Here is a 25,236-nt window from a genome sequence, read left to right as displayed (position 1 = left end):
GTTCGCCATCACTACCCTAGGCTATTAAAGTGTTCTATGGACCACAGAGAAACTTGGAGAAACACTGTCTTAAAGAATAACATCCCTGGCTGGTGGTTAGAGCATCAGCCCACAGACCGAAGGGTTGAAAGGTCGATTTTCAGTCCTCGATTTCAGGTTCAATCCCTGACCCAGGTTCAACATGAGCGGGAACCAACCAATCAATGCTTCTCTCTCTCTCTCTCTCTCTCTCTCTCTCTCTCTCTCTCTCTCTCTCTCTCTCTTTCTCTCTCTCTCTCTCCCCCCACCACTTCCCTTCCACTCTCTCTAAAAATCAATGGACAAAATATCCTCACTCCTCAGGTGAGTATTTTTTAAAAAAAAGAATAACAGTAAACCTATTAGTCTACTGGTCTGTTAGGATTTTGACCCATTACAAAAAAACTAATTAAAACAAAAGCAAATTCACCTTAAAAACTCTTGCAAGTCCAAAATCTGCCACTTTGTAGATATTATGTTCACCCACAAGGACATTTCTGGCAGCCAGGTCTCTATGGATGTAGTTCTGGGACTCCAGATAGGCCATTCCAGAGGCAACTTGTGCCGCCATGTCGACCTGTTGAGTCAGATTGATTTTTGATCCACCATCATCTAGGCAATAAGAAAAAAGATTTATTTTGGGAAACATTTAAACAATTGAAGTAAATTCTGAGAATCTTGATGAAATGAGCTCTCCATGGGATTAAGTACCATAGCACTGATCTGTTGAGCAAAAATATATATAATCATATAAAAGTTTTTATTTCCTGTAACCGGTTAATAAGGCAATAATTTTCAGAATCCAAACGCAATCCAAGGCTGCAGTCTGCTCTTCCCTGAATGTTACACAGAGAAAGAAGCAATAATATCACATGATCCAAGCAGCTATAAATATCTGAAAGAGTCCAAGTTTTGCCATTTTCCATACTTCACATCACTGTCTCATCTCCTCATGGAAATTGTTACTTGGTCACCTCAGGATGTCTTTCAAATATTGCATAGTTTGTTTTCGTCTTTAAACCTGTAAAACAATGCTAATTTGAATGGCTAGGCTGATGAAAAGCTCGCATTCTTTCATCACATTGTACTCAAGAACTAGCTCACTAACAGAAATTAAGGGTCTACCAGTAGTTATAAAATGTATATATTAAACTTGCACTCCATTCCGTTTGATACGTTTTGTAATTTCCCTTTTTTAGCCTGTCATTGGGCATCCCTTTGATAGACCTTGTTTCTCCTACTGCTCAAGGTCTGTACTACTAAATAGAGGAAATTCATGTAGTAGGGTCAGTTTGATCACTAATAGAGGTTAGTGTTATTTTGTGATGACTTTGTGAAATGGGACCAGCCATCCCTGGGTAGTATTTAGCTGCCACACTCTTAGTAGATGTGTTCAGCTTTCTGAATAATTTACAAACTGTCATATAAATCTAAACCATCATTATCCCTGACTGAATAAGCCAAATATTGTGAAAAATGTGTGGGATTCATGGTCCAGAGTCTTAGGCACAGCTCCTGACTTGAGAGGCAACTATAGTGCAGGGGTTTAAAAGACTGGTGTGAAGCCAGAATGCCAGCATTTGGATGAGGGCTCTACCTCACATTTCTTTCCTGCCCGTGGGTAAGCTGCTTCACACTCCTGTGCCTCATCTCTCAACTACATAGCGATAACTGTTGTTAAAATGAGAATTAAAATGAGTTAAGACATGTAAAGCACTTAAAACCATGCCTGGCACCTAGAAAGAACTCAGAAAACCCCACCTATTCTTGTTATCATTGCTGCTGCCTAATCAGAATTAAAGAGTTTAGCATTTGTAAAGCTAGAGGTGCATGTGGATTACCCAAATTTAAACGCCTAAAAGAAAACAAGCATATCAGTTTAGAGTTCTGGGGAGAGCAGGCAACTAGAGATAATGATTTAACAGTCACAGTTCATGTGTCAGAGTTAAACATTACAAGTGAAACATTAAAAATAAAAAAATTGCTTGAAAGCAACATGAGAAACAGCAACATTTAGGGTGTGAAAGAGTCATCACCATTGTCAAAGTCTACAAATAAGTCCAGCAAAATAGGGACTAAACATCCTTTGCTAAATATAATAACTAGGGGAGTCATTGGTGACTTTGGTGGCAGGAAAAGCTGTTTCACTGGAGATGGAGTATAAGGGATTGAGAGCTGGATGGGAGCTGAGGACATGGTGACATCCCTCTTGAGCACCCTAAAGTCAGGGACTCCAGAGAAACTTCCATTCACACAAACAGCAACAAGTTGTATTCAGTTAAAGGATATCTAAGTGAAAACATTCCTGTCTCCTTCAGTCCACTTAGTGAACTGTCAATGAAATGATGAGCAACGTGCTAAGATTTGATTTATTTTTTTTAAGAAAACAATCTAACATATGTCCGATCTATAAGTATTATTGCAAAGAAAACAAGCCCAACTAAACTAGGAAATAATGCAGATAGTTATCCTCTTCAAAATTTCAGTAAGAAACACCTGCATCAATTATCCTCAATGCTGAAGTCTTTTGACAAGCCTCTCCCATTTTGGAAAAATTTATTGCAAAAATATTCAGCTAAGCTTAGGGATTATAAAGATGGCTCTATAGAAAAATGCGTATGTTATTTCAACTATCAAATACAACATCTAATCCTATTACAGTGGACATAAAAAGGTTTTCACTGACAGGCACAATAGAGAAGGAAATTGAGTAATAACAAATTTCCTACCCTGAAAAAGTATAGTGGCCTAGAACGGCCTAACTCAACCTCAGAACACACTTCAAATAAAATGGCCAGATGTCAAAACTGATATAAATGTTCACAGACATGTGACAATTTGCATCTGTAGCAAGAAAATATTTTCAATTATGTTCCTTCACTCAGGAGTCTCTCATCTTAATATTTATCATTATAGGCTATTTAAGAGTAGAAATTTCATTATAAGATCACTTGTCAAATTAAGTCCTCTTGATTGGGAAGGGATTATCTATAATAAGCATATCTTCACTACCCCTCCTTGCTGTTAACTACCCTGGTGAATGGCAGCCTTGGTAAACTTGACCTCATGTCCCAACAGGGTTTATGCTTAGCCCCGAGTAAGACACATTAACATGCCACAGAAATTTTCAATGCCAAGGGAGTCTGCAGGGTAATAAGTGGGTCTTTTCAAGCTGATACTAAGAGCCTCAAAACAAGTTTGACCCCAAGTCAATCTTATTAGGTTCAGAATAGCCCCAACTTAATCTATCCATGAATTTATCCATTCAGTCAGTCTGTACATTAAGTAGTGCACACGATTTATATGCAGTTGTTCTAGCACTAAAACAAATAAAAGTCTCTGTTCCCATGGAGTTATACTTTAGAAGATACTAAAAATAAGCTACATAAGTGTCATGCGGTATAGTTAACAGCTAAACGAAAAAAACAAAAAGTGGGAAAGAGGAATATAAAGAGTCAATAGATGGAGATTAAATTTTAGAATGTACAGGGTGATTGGTGAAGGACTCACCATAATGGGGACGTCTGAAGATCTTTCAGGAAGATTTTCAGAAAGGAAGGAAGTGGACTATGTGGACAGGTAATGGGAAACAATTTCAGATCTAAAAAAACAGCAAGTGTGAAGCACCTGAAACAAAGCACATCTGGAAGATTGGAAGATTAGCAGAGAAGGGCAGTGTAGCTGACACAGAGTGAACAAGGGGCAAGTTGTGGGAGATGTGGGCAGAGAGGCAATGGTGAACCAGGTCACTCAGTACGTTATGGGTTATAGAGAGTAGAACCAATAGGAGTCACTGAAAATTTTGAGCTGAGGAGGAACATGATCTGATTTACATCAGAACAGGACTTCTCCAGCTACTATATTGAAAAGAGATGAAGGGTTCAAGAACCAAAAGAGGGAGTCCAGTGAAGAAGCTACTACAGAACCCAGGAGAGAATTGATGATGGCTTGGACCAGAGTGGGAATATTGAGAAGTAGTAATATTCTGGACATATTTGGAAAGCAAGACAATAGAATTTACTGGATTGTTAGACATGGGATGTGAGAAGAAGTAGAAATGTGTCCAAGAAATTAGGTCCAATTGTTTACATTGTCAAAGAAAGAAAAATCACAAGAGTAGCAGATTACTGGGAATAATACAAGAAGATCAGTTTGGGACGTGTTTAAAAATGTCTAATAGACATAGGTAGTAGGGCTGTTCACATACATTTATTTTTGTCTCCATTCAAACACCTTAGATAATCACACTCCCCTACTCTATTTGACTTGATTAGGCCAAGTGAAGAGGGCACGAAAAGTCACCTCTGTCACTCAGGGTCAAAAACTTTAAGAGCCAGAATAAGATTAGTCCTATCCCCTGCCCCTGGCAAGGTGATCAAAAGAGCCGAGGCACCAGTCAGTCTATTTTGTACATGTATTATAGGCAAAAGAAACACTTGTTAAGTCTGTGGGACTTGAAGGGTGCTCCTTACTGCGTCATACCTACATTATTCAGACTGGCACTGCAGTTAGGTAGAGAAGTTAAGAAGGCAGTTGGATATATGATTCTGAAGTAATGAAGAGATATATATTGGGGAATTTTTCATATATAAATGTTACTAAATAATGCAACTGGCTGGGATTAGCAAGGGATATGGCAAAAGAATTGTGAAAAGTTCTAAGATTTTGAGAAGACATGAGAGAGATCATATAAATTGAGAAGAACCAGCAAGAAGCATAGGAGGAAAAGCCATTGAGTGAAGTGTCTGAAGGAAGTGCTTCCAGAGGAGACAGTGTCCACCAAAGAAAGTGCTGATAATTAGTCTGAGGACTAGAAACTGGCTGTTAGACTTAACACTGTGAATGTTATAAGTGACCTTGACAAAGTATTTTTGTTAACGATGAACCAAAATGGCTTCCGTATGTTTGTCCCTGGGAATAAGGAAAACGGTTCATTGGTTAAACTTAGTCTTTCTATAGTGCACAACATATTCTGATGCTGTTAAATTTTATATATTTATTCAAGGGAGCTAGCATGTTTTTGCTTGTAATAGCATTTAACAGGCCTTACGTTCTTGGTTCTTCTAATCTAGTTTTGCAATTTAATATTACCAGCTTCACCTGAAATAAGAGAATACTTGTATCTTTCTGTTATCTTCATCATATTATTCTCATCTCCCTTTACCTCTTTATACATTATATCAATCCCACTCTAACATTTCAAAAAGTATAGAAAATTCTTTTTTTAAGTATGAATTACAGTTGACCCTTGAACAACATGGGTTTAAACTGCACAAATCCCTGAGTTTTTGTTGTTGTTTTCCCAGTAAATACCTGTACTGTTTTTGATCTGCAGTAGGGAGTCCACAGATGCAGAGGGCCAACTGGATGCATTGATCTATGCCAGGGGTGGGCAAACTTTTTGACTCGAGGGCCACAATGGGTTCTTAAACTGGACCGGAGGGCCGGAACAAAAGCATGGATGGAGTGTTTGTGTGAACTAATATAAATTCAAAGTAAACATCATTACATAAAAGGGTACGGTCTTTTTTTTTTTTTTTTTTTTTTAGTTTTATTCATTTCAAATGGGCCGGATCCAGCCCGCGGGCCGTAGTTTGCCCACGGCTGATCTATGCCATTTTATATGGGGGACTTAAGCATCCATGAATTCTTATTTCTGCATGGGGTCCTAAAACCAAGCTTCTATGGCTACTGAGGGATAATTATAATAATTAACTCCGAGGGGGTCAAAAATTATACACGGATTTTCAATTGTGTGGGGAGTCAGCACCATAACCACACATTGTTCAAGAGACAACTGTATTCTCTCAGTTCTTGAGCTCAACTACTTTGAACATCTCATTTTAAGGCTTACTATATTGTTGCTTACGAAAGTTTTCATTAATAAACATCCAAGTTTTACAATGCCCTTAAGTCTTCTCTGACTATAGGAAGCAGATGTAAAAATAAAGCAATAGCATATTTCTGCTTTTTAGTACAAAAATTATAATATTGCCTAACAGTGAAAGTATTTTAAACACCAACAACTACAACTTAATCAAACAATGGCAAAGAAAAAAAAAAATGAGGCTACTTCTCCCTCTCTTTCTCTGAAAATATTTTATATCCCCTAATTCTGAGCCATAGAAAATCTTGGTCCATGACTGATAATGTTCAATTAGTTATTATAGGAAACAAAGGATGATGCAAAACATCTATTCTTCAATTTTCCACATTACATTTAAGTACTTTGATGTGTCTATTGTGAACACTTTGTTCTCCCACTACATAAATATTTTCCTTCCTTTGAGTACACAGTATATATCCTATTAAAGAATAGTTGGGCAATTCAATGTGAAGACATTCATTCTCACCGATATACACATAGTAAATATCCTTTGGGTTATAGAAAGCTTGCTAAATTGACATTTATAGGACTTGCTAAACGAAATTACGCTCTTTTTTCCTTTTATTAAGTCTTTAGCTTACTTTGGAGATATTCTAGCAGACTTCCATGTCTCATCAACTCTGTAATAATATAAATTGGATCTTCTAGAGTGCAAACAGCATAAAGCTGGATAAGCTTTGGATGTCTTAGGTTCTTCATTATCTGAGCCTCCCTCAGGAAGTCATTTGGATCCATTGAATCTGAAACAAGAAGAGGGGAAAATCACTTTAAGTTATTGAAGCTTCCCTATCCTCCCAGCAGCCTAGTGGGAATCACCAAGATTGCTTCCTGCCCCTCAGTAAGGTAAGAGCATTGGTGTCACAAATCTTCAGATTTATCAAAGAAGAGATTCAGTTCAGCCAGAGCAACCTAGTGCTGGATGTATTGGTGCATCAGGGTGTGCAGTTTATGTGTTATGACCTGTAGCTGAAGAAAGGTTGATTCAGGTCCATGTGAAAAATAAAGAAAAAAGGAGAGACTGACAGTCTGATGGATAAAACAAGGCAGGCATCTTCAGAACACAAAGAGAAAACATTCTGTTAACATGAATACTGGAGAACACTGAATATTTTTGGCCCAGGATCCAGGGAAGACTGATAGCTTCCCTGTCCTTGGTACCCATTATAGGAACAGGTGGTTAACAATCCTAAAGCAATGACATTTGGCTGTATTTATGTCTTTATTTCTGTAGGAACATATGGTATAGACCAGGGGTCCTCAAACTTTTTAAACAGGGGGCCAGTTCACTGTCCCTCAGACCGTTGGAGGGCCGGACTATAGTTTTAAAAAAAAAACTATGAACAAATTCCTATGCACACTGCACATATCTTATTTTGCAGTAAAAAAACAAAACGGGAACAAATACAATATTTTTATTTGCATGTGGCCCACAGGCCGTAGTTTGAGGACCCCTGGTATAGACCAAGTAGAAAATATTCAAAGGCCACTCTCAAAATTTAGTATTTTTTCCATCAGTCATTTGTGTCTAAGTTGAAACTGATATTCAACATTTTCTTCTATATTAATATTTCCACAGAGTCTTAATAGCTTGATCATATGATAAGGGATACAGTATTGGGGCCTATTCTGAAGACTCATCTACAATTAATTGCATTTAAATGGCTCAACTCTGACTCACCATGCAAAGTACCAAGTAGCTACCATCAACTAAAATCTGAGAGGAAGAGGATATCTGGAGTTTACATTTCATCAGTAACTTTTAAATCTTTAACTTCTTGTGGGATATGATGTTTCAGATGGATTACTGTAAGTGAATAAACACTATAATTTCACACCTCAGTATTCACTATGGATAGTGCAAATATTCCACTGTTGCTCAAACAGACCGTTCCACTCATCATTGTCTCATGTTGAAGATTTCACAACTGATATTTGAACTGAGGCATGGAGAAGCTCTGACATTCTAAGGTAATAAATACTCTGACCTGTTTACTAATGTGAAGTTAAGAAGAGTTACATGTGACCGGCAGATCATTTCACATAAAGCATTTAGGCCATCTATCCTTTGATATGCCCTTTGAAAGTCCAGAAGTTCAGAACCCAGGCTCAATTAAACTCAATTCTGAACAAATCCTGGCTCACTGTGTGATCTTTAGAAAGTTACCAAACATCTCTGAACTTCAGTTTCTCCATCTGTAAAATGTGGCTAATAATCTCACTGACATCATAAAATGATTATCAGGATAATAACAATGCCTGACACATACTAGTATGTATTGAACGACTCTTGACCATTACTTGTATGATTAGAAATAGCATACACTGGGGTAAACTTACCAAATCAACTGTATGTATTTTACTCAGGCTGAGGAGGGGAAGGGGTAAAAACTTAAAGAAGGAAGATAGGGGAAATGACCTATTCTCTTTTCCATCACATTTAGCTGAGCTTCCTCAATTTCATCCACACCATTTGCTTGCCCTATATAATCAAGTACTATTAAAATCTTGAATCATAGTGGCAAAATGAAGCTGAATATAAAAGAGACACTCAAACCATAATAAAGGACTTTGTTCTTGGTTGTTACAACTAGATTGGCCTATGATCAGATACAGATATAGTGGGATACTTCCCACCCCCCAAAATTAATCTGATTTATGGAGTTTCCAGTGATAGCAGAAATTATGATCATCATTCATCCAACTTAGATATACAATGTGCTTCTATGCTGATGCTTTGGTTGGGCATCAGATTCATGGAATACAGAACACCCAAATCAGTGCCAAAACAGACTGTCCACAATAGCTGAAACCACTGTATGTCAGGAGCCCCTGCAGGCGAGGGCTGGCTGCACTGGTTATGGCTGACCAGCTGCACAGCAAAGGAGACCCGATCTCAACTCCGCTTGTAATGCAACATTAAATATTAATTTCTGCCTGTCAAAGCTACTGTGGGAGTTGATTTCAGGCTCGTCTTTATTGCATAGAAGTCTGCTAAGCAATAAATAGCTGCTGAGATTGATTAATGGCCCCAGTGAAGTGAAGACATTTAACCAATCACCAAAGCTGTTTGCTGCTATTACACTGTAAATCAATAATAATTATTCCTGTTGGAGAGAAAACTATTGCGGCACATTTTTTGATATAAGAAATCTGATTTTTTGTTCTTTTTTGACCTCTAGGAGGTCTCCCTTGAAGAGCAATGTTAGGATGGATAGCTAGCTGCTTCTTTTTGGAAAAGCATTAGATTGGACATCAAAGTTTACTGTCAATTATCAACCAAATTAGGATTCAAAATCATCAACACACAGTGACTTTGAAAAATCTCAGGTGCTGGAACAGGTCGCCCTCCCTCACCTAGAGTACTGGCATGGCATCTGGCCACTTAAAAGTGCTTCTGCATTGTTCTCTGTTGGCAGGGGTAAGTGGCAAGGCTGGGCTTCTGCACTGGCGAATTTGTACACCAGTGGACATTGAAGCTAACATTTACTAAGAACTCACTGCAAATATTTGATGTAAATTTACTCAATTTGTTCTTATAAAATCCTATGAAGTAGGAACTGACATAATTTCCACTTCAGATGAGGAGGTTCAAAAAGTTGAATAAATTGTCCAAACTCATAGAGGGCAGAGCCACGTTAGGGCTCAGGTGTGTCCTACACCAAACTTTATGTTCTTAACTATTATAACAGAGGGTCTCACACTTACTCAGTTCATGGCACACTCGCTGTCTCAGTACATTTTTCACAAGGCTCCTAAGCCAAAATGAATACCTAACTGTCCTATTAATTACTCAGTTACATGCAAACAACTTAAGATGTACTTGTATCCTAACAAAATTAATTTTTAAAATTGTATTCTTAACTACAATTAATTACTAAAGGAATGCATGCAACTACTGGGCAGTGCACAATTTCTCAGTTCTTGGAAGCAGATAAAACACTGCCACCTACATATCCTGTTCCACATTGATTTTTGTGTGGATCTTGCATTTGATCACAGCAAACACCAAAAACCTGGTTTGATGTCAGCAAAAGGAATATAACATTATCTAATGCTGAAGCTGCAAATTATCTTACGGTGTAGCAGTTTGTGCAGTATTTGAGATGTTCACCTCAAAACTTTTAAATCCAATCCTTGGTCAGTTTGGAACGATAGTGTTTACAAGACTGCTAGCCAGCAGCACCCAGGTGCTCAAGTGCTGCCACCTGGTGGCTTTCTAAACTTCTAAGAATTCTGGACAGGTAAATAATGGAGGTCCCCCAGAGAATTATATTCTAGCTTTTGGTTACTATTCTTTCCCGTTATTAGAAGTAGATATGCAGCTACTACAGCAACATTTCACTTTCATAGAATGTCACTTCCTTGGGGTGTGATGCAATAGGAGTAGACATGAGTTCAAATTCTAGCTTCCTTTTACTGACTTTGTTATTATTATAGTTTTATTATTATTATAGTTTTGATTGGTTGCGTACTATAAATTAGACAATATGTAAAGCATTGCCACTAATGACTTAATTTAATCTTCATAGCAACCCTGCTAGTTTGACCTTAACTCTATTAACTCTATTTTGCAAATGATAACACTGAGGCATGGAATAGTTTAAAAATTTCCTCAATAAAAAAGGAACCCTCGGGGTGTTCCTGGTGGGAATGCAGACTGGTCCAGCCACTGTGGAGAACAGTATGGAGTTTCCTCATAAAACTAAAAATGTTACTCCCATTTGACCCAGTGACCCCACTTCTAGGAATATATCCCAAGAAACTAGAAACACCAATCAGAAAGGATATATGCACCCCTATGTTCATAGCAGCACAATTCACCATAGCTAAGATTTGGAAACAGCCGAAGTGCCCATCAGCAGATGAGTGAATTAAAAAACTGTGATACATCTACACAATGGAATACTATGCTGTAGTAAAAAAGAAGAAATTCTTACCATTTGCAACAGCATGGATGGAACTGGAGAGCATTATGCTAAGCGAAATAAGCCAGTCAGAGAAAGATAAATATCACATGATCTCACTCATTTGTGGGATAGAATGACAACATAAACTAATGAACAAAAACAGATCTAGAGACAGAGAAGCAATGATCAGACCGTCAAACCTCAGAGGGAAGGCAGGAGAGGGCGGGGGAAGGGAGAGAGTCAACCAAAGGACTTGTATGCATGCACATAAGCCTAACCAATGGACACAGACAACAAGGGGGTGAGAGCATGGGGGGGGGGGCAAGAGGGCAATAAGGACACATATGTAATACCTTAATCAATTAAGAGAAAGAAATGAAAAAAATTTCCTTAATGTTGTATGACAAGTAAGTCTTAGGAAAGTTATTTAATCTGTCTCAATTCTCCTACCTCATTTTTAAAATAAAGAAAATGATGTCTGACTGGATAAATACTGATTTTAGTATACTTTCAATTTTCACTACAGGGAAAAAGAAGATAGAGGAAAAAATAGTTCCTACATTTTCAAATACAAGCTCTTTAGATGGACCATTTTGTCTTTTGACCATACGCAACCAGTGTATAAGAAAATAATCATTCCCTGAAATAACTCCAAGTTTCCACTGATTTAAGTATATTCCATAAATGAGCATTTTTAACTACACCTAGGAGAAAAGGGGAGGAGGAACACTGGAGGGTTGGACCCTAACCCTAGAGAAAAGATGCCTATTGAAATCTTACATGGGGGACATATTAAGACTTAGCTGATCCAGGGAGCATGGTCTTGCCCTACAGCAGTGATGGCGAACCTTTTGAGCTCGGCGTGTCAGCATTTTGAAAAACCCTAACTTAGCTCTGGTGCCGTGTCACATATAGAAATTTTTTGATATTTGCAACGATAGTAAAACGAAGACATATATTTTTGATATTTATTTTATATATTTAAATGCCATTTAACAAAGAAAAATCAACCAAAAAAAATGAGTTCGCGTGTCACCTCTGACACACGTGTCATAGGTTCGCCATCACTGCCCTAAGCCTTGGCCCCAGGTTACGGTCACCTGGGCCAGAGGGTGATTACAGCACTTGCTTGATGTCTGCATGGGCCGCCCTGTGACCTCTTGGACAGCGGCAAGTTGAACTTATAAAAATCAACATATGCCATTGAACCTTTGACGTTCTCATTTTCGTACCTGGTTTTAACGTTTTTACTGCTACTGGAGTAGTATTGTTCCAGAGGCCTTCCCACACTTCGCCAAACTGACCGGATCCTAATCGCTTCAGAAGCTGCACAGACTTGCGGTCTATCTCCCACTGGTCCACAGTTTTATATGACAAATCAAAAGGAGCTGGCACTTGTATCTGTGTCATGGAATAATAAGAATATTTGTAAGAAAAAAAGATTTAACAATTTTTTGAATGAAAGTAATAGTCCATGTCCTTTTTTAAAAAGACCATTTTAATAAAAAAAAACACACAAAATATTATAAATTGTATTCTAATTGCTTTAAAATAAAAAGCAGTTGTGGCAGAATCTATATAGTAGTAATTACTTCTTCAAGCTGATGTCCGCCGTCCCCCACCCCCATATCCTCCTAACTCAGGCACCTGCTGTCCATCTGTCCCACCCCACCCCCAATTCCTCCCTCACATGGGTCTGGAATGATTTCCCTTTGCCTCTTTGCCTAGCTAAATTTTAAGGCCAAATTGAAGTTTCCACTTCATTCACAATTACTTCCCAAACTCTTTGGCCTATAGCATTTACTATATGTATCACATATCTTTGCATAATTAAAATTTTCATCTTTTTTGAAATTCATTTATTTGTTCATTCATCCATTTACTTGTCCACTTAATAAATAAATATTTCAGCTAGGTTCCATTCTGTAACCAAAAAGGCCAGGCCACTGCTCTCCTAGAGTCCATAGTCTAGTTTACCTTCTACCACCCGGTGCTTCTCCATAAACCCTTTTCCCCACTGGATTTAACAATATTAGTCAAACTGAGTATTTTGTAAGCTATATCTTTGGGTATAAGCTATATATTGAGTATTTTATAAGCTATATCTTTGTATGTTTTGGATATAAGCTGTATCTTTGGAAGCTTTTCTTAGCATGTGCCTTAGATACTATTGTGGGGTCATTCCTATACTATCTAAGATGTACCCACTTACACCAAAATTGCATATTAACTTGGCAGAATTTAACTCAACGTATTCTATACATACTACATAAAATTCTTCAGCTTCTACTGTCCATAAAATTCTGATCAGGTGTCACCATGCTTTCATCAGTCATCCAGGTATAAACCACAGTGCTGGCTACCCCACTGACAGTACGTGAGACCTGGGCTCTGAGGAGAAGCTGAGGGCTTGCCCCGCCACAGCACATGACCACTGCATAACTTTAAATACATTTAGGTAAAACAAGCCAACAACTAAATGATGATGGATGTAGACAAGTCTATAAGTGTTATCTCCTCCCACCAAACAGCTTAGGTCAAACAATCAAACTGTTAGAACAATTAGTTTAATGATATCTATATGTAGACAACTCATCCAGATAATGAACCTACTAATTTCATATTAATATTCCTGAATGCAGATCTAAGTAGGAATTATATTCTGGCACTTTTTTCTCTCCAGCCATATCATTAAGTGCTCCAATGGCAGGATACCATATTAATTTCTTAGTGCAAAGGATGAATATTTTCTGTCTTCAGTGATTGCTCTAGGTCAAGGGTTAGCAAACTTTTTTCTGAAAAGAATAATATAGTAAATATTTTAGGCTTTGTGGGTCATACAGTCTCTATTGCAATTACTAAACTCTGCTATTACAGTAAAAAAGCAAAGAGAATTTGTAAGTAAATGATCATGTCTATGTTCCCATAAAATTCACTAACAAAAGTGAGTGTGAGACAGTATTGGCACATGGGCCATAGTCTACCTATCCATGCCTTAGGTAACCAAATGACCTTTTTTTTTTTTTTTCTGAACTGATGAATCACATGAAAAATATTCAGTATCTTAAGGGGAAAAGTTAACTTCAAAAATAAATGAACACAGCTTTAAAGCATTTACCTTTAAGCATGGTTTCCCCAGCTTGACACACAGGCCATCGCTTGTCTTGGTGTAGTGTCTAACAAATTCATTCAGCGTGGTAAAGGTTCTTATCCGAGTAAGGCAAAAGCCCCCTTCATCCAGTCTTCTGATTTTGTAGTGTTTCACGACCCTTTCAACTAAAACTGGAACCCAAAATAAGTCCCATTAGTAACTTCTTGCCAAAGCCAAGCAGATTTACTTATTTTGTGATGATAGTTTGAATGTATGGAATAACATTTTCACAAATTCTACTTATTTGTCAACTTTGTTTCAGAAAATACTTCAAATTATTTACAAAGGACATACAGCAGAAAAAAAGAGTTGTGAAATCATAATTTAAAGGAAATATAGGATAAAAATAACAGAGTGAGGCTAGCCCTAGAAAACTGCACACTGCAGCGTAATATATTTGACTAAAACATGCCGTACAATTGATTCTATCATCCTAGCAATGCGAAGAGGAAACATTATCTGTTTCAGAAATTGCACCATTTATAAGATAAAATCATAAAAGGTGTTTGAAAATAGTTCCACTCTTCTTGATACAAAGACCAGGAAGAATTTTCTCCCATGAAATCCTATAACATGGACACTGAAATAAACTAATCAGTGTCCTCAGTACTATCAGACAATAATATACAAAATTTTGCAGGGCCATTCATTCTCTGTCTCTCAATACAGGCTGATATGCCCTAGCACATTTCAATAAAAGCAGTTCCCCGGGGCCTAAAATGACATAGTCTATGTATTCAATTTTCCAGCCGTTTTGCTTATCTCAGGGATAAGTCCTATAGCATTGCGGAATAGACCACTTGCCCTTTTGAAGTCATCCGACTTGCAGTGGATATTCTGTTGCTTTTGCTTTCCACTAACCATTGTCCTCTCTTCTAGCAATGGCACCCCAATATTCCCTGAAGAATCAATGCTCCTCTAAGAGCATGTGGTCCAAGGGGACCTGGTGCCCACCCTAAGCCAAGGAAGGCAGTCAGAGCCAAGAAGACTGAATTCCAGAACTTGTATGAGAGAGCTCTAGAAATACAGGAAGAAATTTGTTACCGTTGTTGTCTTGTTGCTGTTTCTGTTTAACTGCTGGGAGTTTGGAACTCTCAGAAAAATTCTTCCCCCTCCAGGGAAAGAGGTGAGTTGCCTAAGAAGATAAGCTGTTGAAGTGGAAAGACAGAGTCTTGATAGGAAATGTGAAGCTTGACCCCTGGGGCCAGCCAAGCCTGGCTTGTCAGCTATAAGAGTCAATTAACTTCCTAATTTTTGTTTTAAACTAGTTTGAATCTGGTTTTCTGCACTTGTATTAAAAATATTTACTGAAGCTCTTCATAGCGACCCATTCACTTAGCAAAGTTGTTGGTAAGTATTGAGCAGCATTTACCAGGAATAGAGATATTCTGAATTCCTTGCTAAATATTGAAACGCTTGCTTTATTAATCAGTCAAGTTGGAGCAATGCTTTCATGAATGGAAAGGAGACTGAGAAGACATCTCAATTCAAGTACAGAAGTTTACTGAGGGTATGTCAAAGGCTTGGACAATATTTCCCTAGGAAAGTTGTTGGTGTACACCAGAAGAGCTATAATTTTTTTAAAAAAGACAATGTCAAGCATTGACAAGGAAGCGAATAACTAGAATTATCTCTCTCCACACAGTGGATAAAACTGTAATTTTTACAATCATTTTGGAAAACTATTCATCATGATCTATTAAAGTTCAACATAACCAGACCTGTAATGTAATAATTCCACTCTTAAGTATATAATAAACAAAAATACACAATATATTCATCAAAAACGCATATATAAGAATGTTTTTAGTGGCATTTTTGTCAGAACCTAAAGCTGGAAACAATCTAAATGTCCATCAACTATAGAATGGACTAATATGAATTGTTTATATTTGTCCAGTGGAATACTATAAAGATATGTAAATATACAGATAACAATAACATGAATGAGTCTCACAAACACAAAATTGTGGTTCCATTATTTAAAAATGTAAAAAGAGCAAAACTGTTGATATTAAGAGTCAGACTGGGGTATTAGTCACATTCTATTTCTTGACTGGGTACTGGGTACATGAGTATATTCATTTTGTGAATGTATACCAGACTAAACTTTTTTTTTTTAAATACAGAGGGCAAGAGTATATTTAGCGCCTCCAAAAACAATACAAACTTCTTAAATTACAATATTTAGGTATCTGGAACACTTACTTGTACTCTCTGTGTCAAATTACCATTCCCACTGATTATGACTTTGGGACAATGTTAATTGGCCTGTAAAATCATCACTAAATAAAAGAATTTTATTAAGATACAGAGCTAAGTATGTAGCAGATTCCTATGTATGGACTAAAAGGTTAACAATATATCAAAAGAGAGCGGTAAACAATATTAGCCCAAACTTATTTCTCCACAAAGTAATAAAAATATTACCAGTAGAAAGGCAGCTAAATATAAAATATATCTGCAGTTTATATAAATTATTGCTCTGAATATTCAAACTTTGCCATCCATCGAAAGAAAAGTGAGCAAATTATACTTGAGATGTCTAGCTAGCCAATAGGTCTATAATTAGAAATGATAAAAAGCAATAAAAAAATCCCCATATTTAAACAAGATGAACAATATCTGGTTCCAAATTGACTACATGGGAGTTAAGCATAAGCTTAGGAATTCCTTTCTAGTGCACCACTGAAGACCTAATGATTTCCAAGCTAGAGACTAACGCCAATAGATGACTGAAGAGTCAAAATACTCCTTGTGATATTCTTAAAAAGGGATGCAAATCACAATGATTGATATTGATTATAAAGAAAGCCTAATAAATGTTTGCCAACTATTTGCAGATAAAGATTTAAACTCTCTGTTGTAAAAACCAGTTCTGTCTAATACATCCAGAGTTGTCAAGCACAATAAAAGTAATTGTGTTTAACCAAAAAGATGGGGAGATGGGAGACCCATATTACAATTTAACTTTATATGACCAAAACATGTCAGTCTCGCTGGTCCTTAGCTTCTTCGTCAAGAGCAGGCTTTGAGAAATCTCCACATTTCCAAATGTTTCCACCTTAGTGTTCCAACATTTTTTTTAATTTATCTTTATTGTTGAAAGTATTACAGATGTCCCCTTTGTTTACTTGTGGTTTTTTTTTTTTTTCCCATTGACCCCCTCCACACCATACTAATGGCTGTTGCTTCTTCTCTCTAAATTCCTATTTCTTTTTTTATCCCCTTTCACAATACTTAGTTCTCACTTTGGAGCCTTGAACACCACTTGAAAGCTTTTCCTACACATCTTCCCATAGGTTTCAATTTAAATCCCCAGAACCAGCCTTCCCCACCCACCTTATGGAATATACCCCTCCCAGCTCCTTAATGGCATATATATATTTATAATAACCTGTTATGGTATTCACCTCAGTAGAGGTGGTTCCGTGAAGGGCAGAGGCTCTGCTGTCTTAATCCAGAGCTTGGCATAGAGTAACAACTAACATAAACATTTGCTAGATGCATGAATGATGTCACTGACTCTTGGATTTGAAGTGAAATATAAGCTTTTGAAATGTCAGCTGAAAAATTAAATAGGTAATTACACAAATACTTTCAGGACAGGATTTCCTTGGAATTTTATTTTTAAAGGGAGGAAAATGAACTCAGCTCCAGGATATAAAAACTATTAGAGTACAATCATTCATGGTTATAGCCAATTTCTTAATTTTTTGCAACATAACACAGAAATAACTGTTTCATCTGTTATCGACAGTGAGGGTATTTCTATGTGGTTCATTCAAGTTTTCAATCTAAACAAGATTGAAAGGTTTATGTAATTTAAAAATTAGACCACAGAAGCTATATCAAGAAAATTCAATACAGAGTCGTCGGGATGGAGGCACTTTTAATATTGTATTCCTGAGTAATCAAATCCAAATTATATGATTGTTTTTTAAAAGTGGTTTTAATTTGTTAGTAGTGAATCCACACATTTGCATTGACATTCCAAATAAAGATTGAATTCAGGGGTCTCAGAACTAGGGAGAAATAAATTTTCTATTCCTTTTTTGGTTCACTGTAATCTTTATTATTGAACCAACCTACTCCAAGTTCTAGAGACCAGAAGTGAATAATAATACTTGTGTCATTCTTATTGTGAATTACTATGGGTTCAAATTAGTTAAGCATTTTAGTAGCTCAACTGCAAAAAATATAAGGCTAACTATAAAACATAATGGAATCACCCATCAAAAACACAGTAGAATCATGATTGAATGAACTGAGCTAAAAGGCCAAACACCCTGAGTTTGCTTCTTGACTCATTTATGCTGTTTGACCTAGGAGTAAATGTTTCACCTGTCAACTGATTAATTTACCTGAACATATCCAAGAAGAGTACAATAAAAGTTTGTTGAATGTTTAAATAAATCAACTATTTCTGCTCATAAACTTCTACAAGGACCCAGACCCAAGTCACCTGATTATCCAGAGCAACTGCTTCTGGGGGAATTCATGTGTTATCAATAGAGTGTTGAGATTTCAGTCCAATTTTCATATGCAAATGCTTTTTCAAGTAGTCAAAGGTTGACATAGAAGCCCAGCTTTCTCCTAATGGTGAGATCTTATGTTACATTGTCTCTCATGGTAGAAACGGGTTTGTCTACCACTACACAAAGGAGTGCTGTGAGATTTCATCAAATAGAAATTTCGAAGTCCTGTCCTCATTCTACCATACCACTAACATATTATTCAGAAAATATTAAATCATTATAAAATCCAATATATTCCAAACTTAGATTTTTTTTAAAACAGAACTTCCAGAAATTAATTTTTGAATACAATATGTATAGAGTCTGTGTCTGAATCACTCAAAGACAACCTAGTACACTCAATGAAAAATATCAATATAACAAGGAGTTTGGCATTTTATAGATAAACAAATGGTTAACTGAGCTAGTTTTCATTTTCTGACTAGTCCTCTGGCATCATTTGGGCATAGCTGTATTCCTACTAACTGATAATAACCTGGTCCTATACTGAGTAAAACAATTTGACTTAGATGATTGAGCAAAGTGTTGAAAATCAAGAATTTACTGCCCTAGTCTTGTCTGCCAGGGATTTGTTCTTTGACCTTAGGCAAGAAATTTCATTTCAGTTTCCTTATCTAGAGAATGAGACTAATGATCTTATCTACATATCCCCCAGGGACAGTTTGAAGTCATCATTCACAAAGGATGATAGGTATATCTAAGTGTCCACTGTGTGAGTGCTACATTGGAATATCAGCATTATCAAATAGCACTGTCATCAAAAGAGAGCCAGAGCCAAAGTAAAAGTCTCCACTCTGATGAACAATAATGGCTACATAACAGAGTAGCCACCAAACATGCGAAGTGAAGAAATTACTATTAATTCTGTGTAAGAGAACTTCTGCACTTACCTCCTCTGGAAGGTTTATTTGTACTTACTTTTTTTATTGATTTAAGAGAGGAAGGGAGAGGAAGAGAGAGATAGAACATCAATGATGAGACAGAATCATAGATAGGCTGCTGGGTAAATTAGCCCGCAACCTGGGAATGTGCCCTGACAGAAAATCAAACTATGACCTCCTGGTTCACAGGTCAACGCTCAACCATTGAGCAACACTGGCTTGTTTGTACTTTTTAAAACTACTACAAAAATAATCATGATAACTCCTACCATACCACTGCTTCAGAAATCATGTTAGGGTGGGTCTATGCCCATAAGTAAATAACATTTAATTGAGTTTTTATATTGCATCTCCCCTTAAAACAGAATTCAAGGCACACACATGTCATGCATTTCATTCTGTAGCACATAGAGCAGGATGCTAGTCTGAGCAGTTTTGAAAGAAGAAAGTACATCTGTCTTAAAATATTGAAGGTTGAAGAGTTGTTCTCTCCTTTTCTGGGGAAAAAAAGAAATTCACTAAAACCAAAGGGAACAAACAGAACTAACTCTTTTTATGCATACAACTCAATTAGTGAGTCCTTAGAGCTCCTGCCTCCCCACTAGGTATATTCAGTGTGCTGTGGACATCAGTCAGTAAGCTTGACTATTAAACTGGTAGGTTGAGTGATGTGAAGACTATTAAGAGAAGGTCTATGTTAGGTGAGTCAAAAAATTTACTTAAAAAGCTCTTTGAATAAAATGGACACATATGTAATACCCTTTGTAATACTTTAAGCAATAAAAAATAAATAAATAAATAAAAAATAAATAAATAAAAAAGAAAAAGGAAAAAGGAAAAAAAAAAAAAAAAGCTCTTTGAGGAAACATCTGATAGCTCTCATGACCTGAGGTCTTCCAGGATTATTAGTGATCTAGGAGACCTTCACAGTCAAAGATGAAGGTTTTATACACAAAAATAGACGATCTCTTCTAGATATCACACACAAAAATAGACTATCTCTTCTGGATATTATATAGCATAGACATCATGAGTTTTATCCATATATCTATGCAAATAGTAATGATATTTTTGAGGAAAATGTCTAAAAAATCATTATAAAAACAGAACAAACCCATATGAAAGCTGGTTCTTAAATTTTCAGACTCGAATTTCAACTGTATTGTCTATATATGAGAGCTTAAGAAGAGGAGTATCTCTTTAACAATACATAATTGTACATCAGTATTTTGTCAGATAATTTAATAGAAAAGTGTCTCCCACAGTATCACAGGAAAATTGCCATTGCAGCATCTGCTATTGCAGAGAAAGTCCCTGAGAAACAATTTGACTCTTTATTTCTCTCAGGATTCTAACTTCTCACTCAATATTAGACCTACAATAAATCACCAGGAATTTACTCACTTGGATTATATTACTATATATTAGCTCAGTTTCCTGCAGAAAATCTTTCACTGGGTTAACATTTAATGCGACATGAGAGCCAGTGCTTCTACTTTTCAAAACTTACCCTAAGGGAATATTCTAAATATTTACATGCATTTATTTAGTTATTTCCCTGCTTTGTTCCAACAAGATCCAGAGACTTGCATAAATTATCAAATATTTTTAAAAATTTAAATAAGTGGGTGAAGGAACTGGGACAAAAGGGAAGGAGAGCATGATGACTCCAGGAATATGACTGGTGTGCTTCAGGTGAGGTATTCTTTAAATTCCAATCATGTTTGCTAGATGTGGGCCAAAGATTTGGCTCTCTGCTATTCTGGAGCTCATAGCCATGAGGGAAACACATTCAGTTCCCTGATTCCCTGAAGAAAAATATTAACAAACTGTTACTCAAAAAAAAAAAAAAAAAGAAAGGAAAAGAAAAAAAAAGCAGCAACACTCTTCCTGGTATTGAAATGAGAAAAACATTTCTCATGTAGGTCCTCATAAAGAAACAGAAAATGCACTGAGAAATACCGTCATCAACATTCTAACTATACCTACACACTGCAAAGGGCTGGTCCTTATAATGTCCATTAATGTGGCTCATTTCCAACAACAAAAAATTAAGGAAAGCATTTGTATGGGAAACTAAACAGAGTTAATCATCCAAAATAGGAAAAGCCATATGTATAAAGATGTTCACTGCAGTATTTTTATAGCTTTAAATGACTGTTAAATTATAACAAATCTGAAAATTGGTAGTTAGAAATATAATCATAAAATTATGGAATAACAAGAAAAAACCACATAATGTGTTAAATGAAATAAGTGGGATACAGAATTAAGAGAATAATAGAATTGCAAACATGAGGATACATCTGGCAGCTCACATGTCCTGAGCTCACAAGCTGAGATTGCTTGTAAAAATATAACAGCGTAAGGGCAAAGATGATTACATTTGCTAACATGAAAATAGCTGTGTTAGATTGGCAGATTTGTGAGTATTTTACTCTCTGTTTTCCAAAACAATTGTGATAAAAGTATAGTGACTTTAAAATAAGAATGCATGCATACTGCGTCTAGCTTTGTTTAGAGAGGAAACATAAGAATTAACCACCTGAACTGGTTTGGCTCAGTGGATAGTACGTCAGCCTGCGGACTGAAGGGTCCTAGGTTTGATTCCAGCCAAGGGCATGTACCTTGGTTGCGAGCACATTCCCAGTAGGGAGTGTGCAGGAGGCAGCTGAATCGATGTTTTTCTCTCAAAGATGTTTCTAACTCTCTATCCCTCTCCATCTCCCTTCCTCTCTGTAAAAAATCAATAAAATATATTTTTTAAAAAAGAATTAACCACCTGAGACAATGTCCACACTATTATGATACTTGACAGTCCTTATGGAAAGCTCCCATGAACTCATTTCTCTTTGAAATCACAATGCATCTCTTACATTAGCCCATGAGACACACTGTTTCCCTTTTCGCCTTGTCTGGCAGAGAACCCCAGCTAACCTGACTTCTAAACTGTGATAATTACCTCCTATTACAGGCTTAGCAAGATCAATTTCTCAGTTCTTTTTTATTGGTTTTGTCTTTTTTTTATGTTTACCTTTATTTTATACTCTTTCAGCAATGTAAGCCAACCTAAAATCTTTTGTAGAATAAATAAACACATGCACAAATGAAGTAAGTAATCAAGTGAAATGACACATCTACTAAGCATAAAAAGAATTTCTAATGAAATGAACCCAACAGTGGAACCGCCTCTGGGGTTTCTGTTTGCGGGAGGTTTGACACTCCTCTCAGGAGCTTCAAATTTGGAAAAAGTCCTCAGAAAAAGCAATTGTAGACTAACAGTCTTTGCAAATTCTACTCTTTTGTCAAGAATATGATATGTGAATGATCAGGAAGTTTAAAGATAATTTAGTCTAAATCCTGCTTTTACTGATGAGAAAATCAAAGCATAGAGGTCTGAACTAAAATTGCTGGTTGCTTGCAGGTCTGGAATCCCCGTCCAGCCATCTAGGGTGTCATATGAATGACAGTAGGAACAATAGAAACCTTTGACTACTTATTTCCTCTTTTCTGTTTTTTACAGAAATTTACTAATTTCTTGGTAGATGTCTGAATGCCATCTTCCTCTCCCTCTAAAATTTCTCCCCTAACTCTCAAAAAGGCTCCCCTGAATTCCTCTCCATCTCCCCTCCTAGTTTTAGTAATTAGTAGGCTTGTTAAACAGAGTGAACATGGACATCATTGAGAAATGTAATCAACACTAATAAAAGAGAAAAATGGTAATTGGCGTACGAGCTACCCTTTTCATTGGCTAATCAGGGCTATATGCAAATTAACTGCCAACTAAGATTGGCAGTTAACTGCCAACAAGATGGCGGTTAATTTGCATATGTAGGCACAATGCAGGGAGGCAAAAGGGAAAGCAGGAAGAAGCCCCCTGCCACTGACAGTGATCGGAAACCCAGGGGGGAGCTAAGAGCTGGGGGGCAGGGTAAAGGCGGCCCTGGGGCCACCTTTGCCCTGCCCCCCAGCCATGATCGGAGAATCAGGCGCCTTTGCAGCCCTGGCCAGTGATAGCAGGAAGTAGAGGTGGAGCCAGCGATGGGAACTGGGCACGGTCGAAGCTGGCAGTCCCAGGAGCTAGGGGTCCCTTGCCTGGGCCTAAAGCAGAGCCCACGATCGTGGGGCCGCTGCAGCTGCGGGTCCCCGCTGCCCGGGCCGGATGCCTCAGCCAGAGGCATCAGGCCTGGGCAAGGGGCCAATCCTGCGATTGGAGGGTGATGGGGGTCAACGCCTGAGGGCTCCCAGTATGTGAGAGTGGGCAGGCTGGGCTGAGGGACACTCCCCCCCACACACACCCAGTGCACGAATTTCGTGCACCGGGCCCCTAGTGTATTATAATTAAAATACCTTGAAATCTATCTTTATCTTCCTATGAAAATACAAAGGACTTTTTGTGTATTAGGTAATTTATATTCCTAGCAGAATATAGTCTCCTTCCATGTTTTTCATTGTCTCTTACATATGCAAGACAACTATTGGTAATTTGCTCATTATTCATTTGTATTTCCAAAAGCAGATAGCTCTTATTCTTTGAAATTTCTTCATATTGAATAAGAACCCATGATATGAGATATGTTCCTACTTTTTATTTCAGACAAATATTAAATGAAGGTTATACAGGGCAACCTCTGTCTGTTTAGAATAAGTTTCATTATCACTCAGTGAAAATATAGTTCAGGTCATGTTCAAGTAAACACTTTACATAAAGACAAACCATCTCTTAGGCCCAGCCTATACTTCAAAGGCTGGCCAATCCTCTTCCTAATGACTCTTATTAGTTCAGGGGTGAATCAGGTGAACAACTGTGAATACTCAGCATGATCCATCACTACTCCCAGAAAAACAGTTCAAAGCACATGTTCCAGTGCAAGATGGGCCAACACCTCTAACTGTCTATGCAAAAGGTAAGCATTCTTTATGAAATAATATAAAAGCAATTGGATTTTTATTGAGCCCCTGCCTTAAGCAAGCCCTGTGCTAAGTGCTTTTTTATGTGATATTTTCTTTAATCCTCATAATAACCCTATGGGATATGGATATTATTTTCATCATTTTACAGAGGAGAAACTAAAATGTGTAGAGAGATTAAGTCATTTGTCCCTGGATACAAAGCAGTTAAATATTAGTGCTATGATTCAAAACCAGGCAATGAGACTCAGAATCCCACACTCTCAATCCTTCCACCCAGTGGCTCCTTCTATTGCCGAACAGCAAATAGTTTTAGGCAGCTCTCACAGGGCACTGATCACAGCTCTGGAAGCAAGTCAACTTATTGCTACTATCTATAATAATAAAAGCACAATATGCTAATTAGACTGGACATCCTTCGGGACGACATTCCAGAAAAAGCCAGGGCTGCAAGGAAAGTCCAGGTCCCAGATGCCAGAGGGAAGCCGGTGCCAGCCGCTGGGGGAAGGAAGGCCTACTCTTGCACGAATTTCATGCATCAGGCCTCTAGTTTCATAATAAAGTGATGATTAATAGCAGACAAAGCTGTTCCTGCAACTGACTCCTTTTAAAGGGAAACAGAGGTTGAACACTCCCTCCTGGAAACATTTGACTCCATCTAATACCATTATTCTACTTTTCTTCTTACTACTTCTCAGGCTTTTCCACCTCCGTCTGCTCCTTCCGTATTGGTTCTGACCTGGGAAATCATAATCTCTTACAACTGTTACTGGCTGTATTGCCAGATTCCGATGACTGTAATGAATGGGGGATGACTCCCAGCCTCTGTCTGCAATGCAGCCCTCACTCTTGCCTTCTACATCCCTGCAGGCACCTACCTCAGAGGGACCAAGTCAAAGTTTTGTGTGTGTTTTTAATCCTCACCCGAGGATATTTTTTCCAT

The 25,236-nt window shown here is 37.4% G+C and overlaps 1 protein-coding gene across 1 annotated transcript in view; it reads right to left on the bottom strand.

Annotated features, from left to right (window-relative positions):
- The window catches only part of FRK (fyn related Src family tyrosine kinase), a 92,049-nt gene that overhangs the window by 5,517 nt on the left and 61,296 nt on the right, over positions 1-25,236 (bottom strand). The window contains exons 3-6 of the mRNA XM_059700632.1: positions 13,931-14,094; positions 12,045-12,213; positions 6,487-6,645; positions 449-630 (exon numbers count right to left, since the gene is read on the bottom strand). Coding sequence (XP_059556615.1) covers positions 449-630; positions 6,487-6,645; positions 12,045-12,213; positions 13,931-14,094 — 674 coding nt within the window. The remainder of the gene's footprint in view (positions 1-448; positions 631-6,486; positions 6,646-12,044; positions 12,214-13,930; positions 14,095-25,236) is intronic.

Source organism: Myotis daubentonii, chromosome 6, assembly GCF_963259705.1.
Source record: "Myotis daubentonii chromosome 6, mMyoDau2.1, whole genome shotgun sequence".
In the NCBI taxonomy this organism is placed as follows: Eukaryota; Metazoa; Chordata; class Mammalia; order Chiroptera; family Vespertilionidae; genus Myotis; species Myotis daubentonii.
Note: the sequence above shows the minus strand (reverse complement) of the source record. Positions and strands in the feature narration are given on the sequence as shown.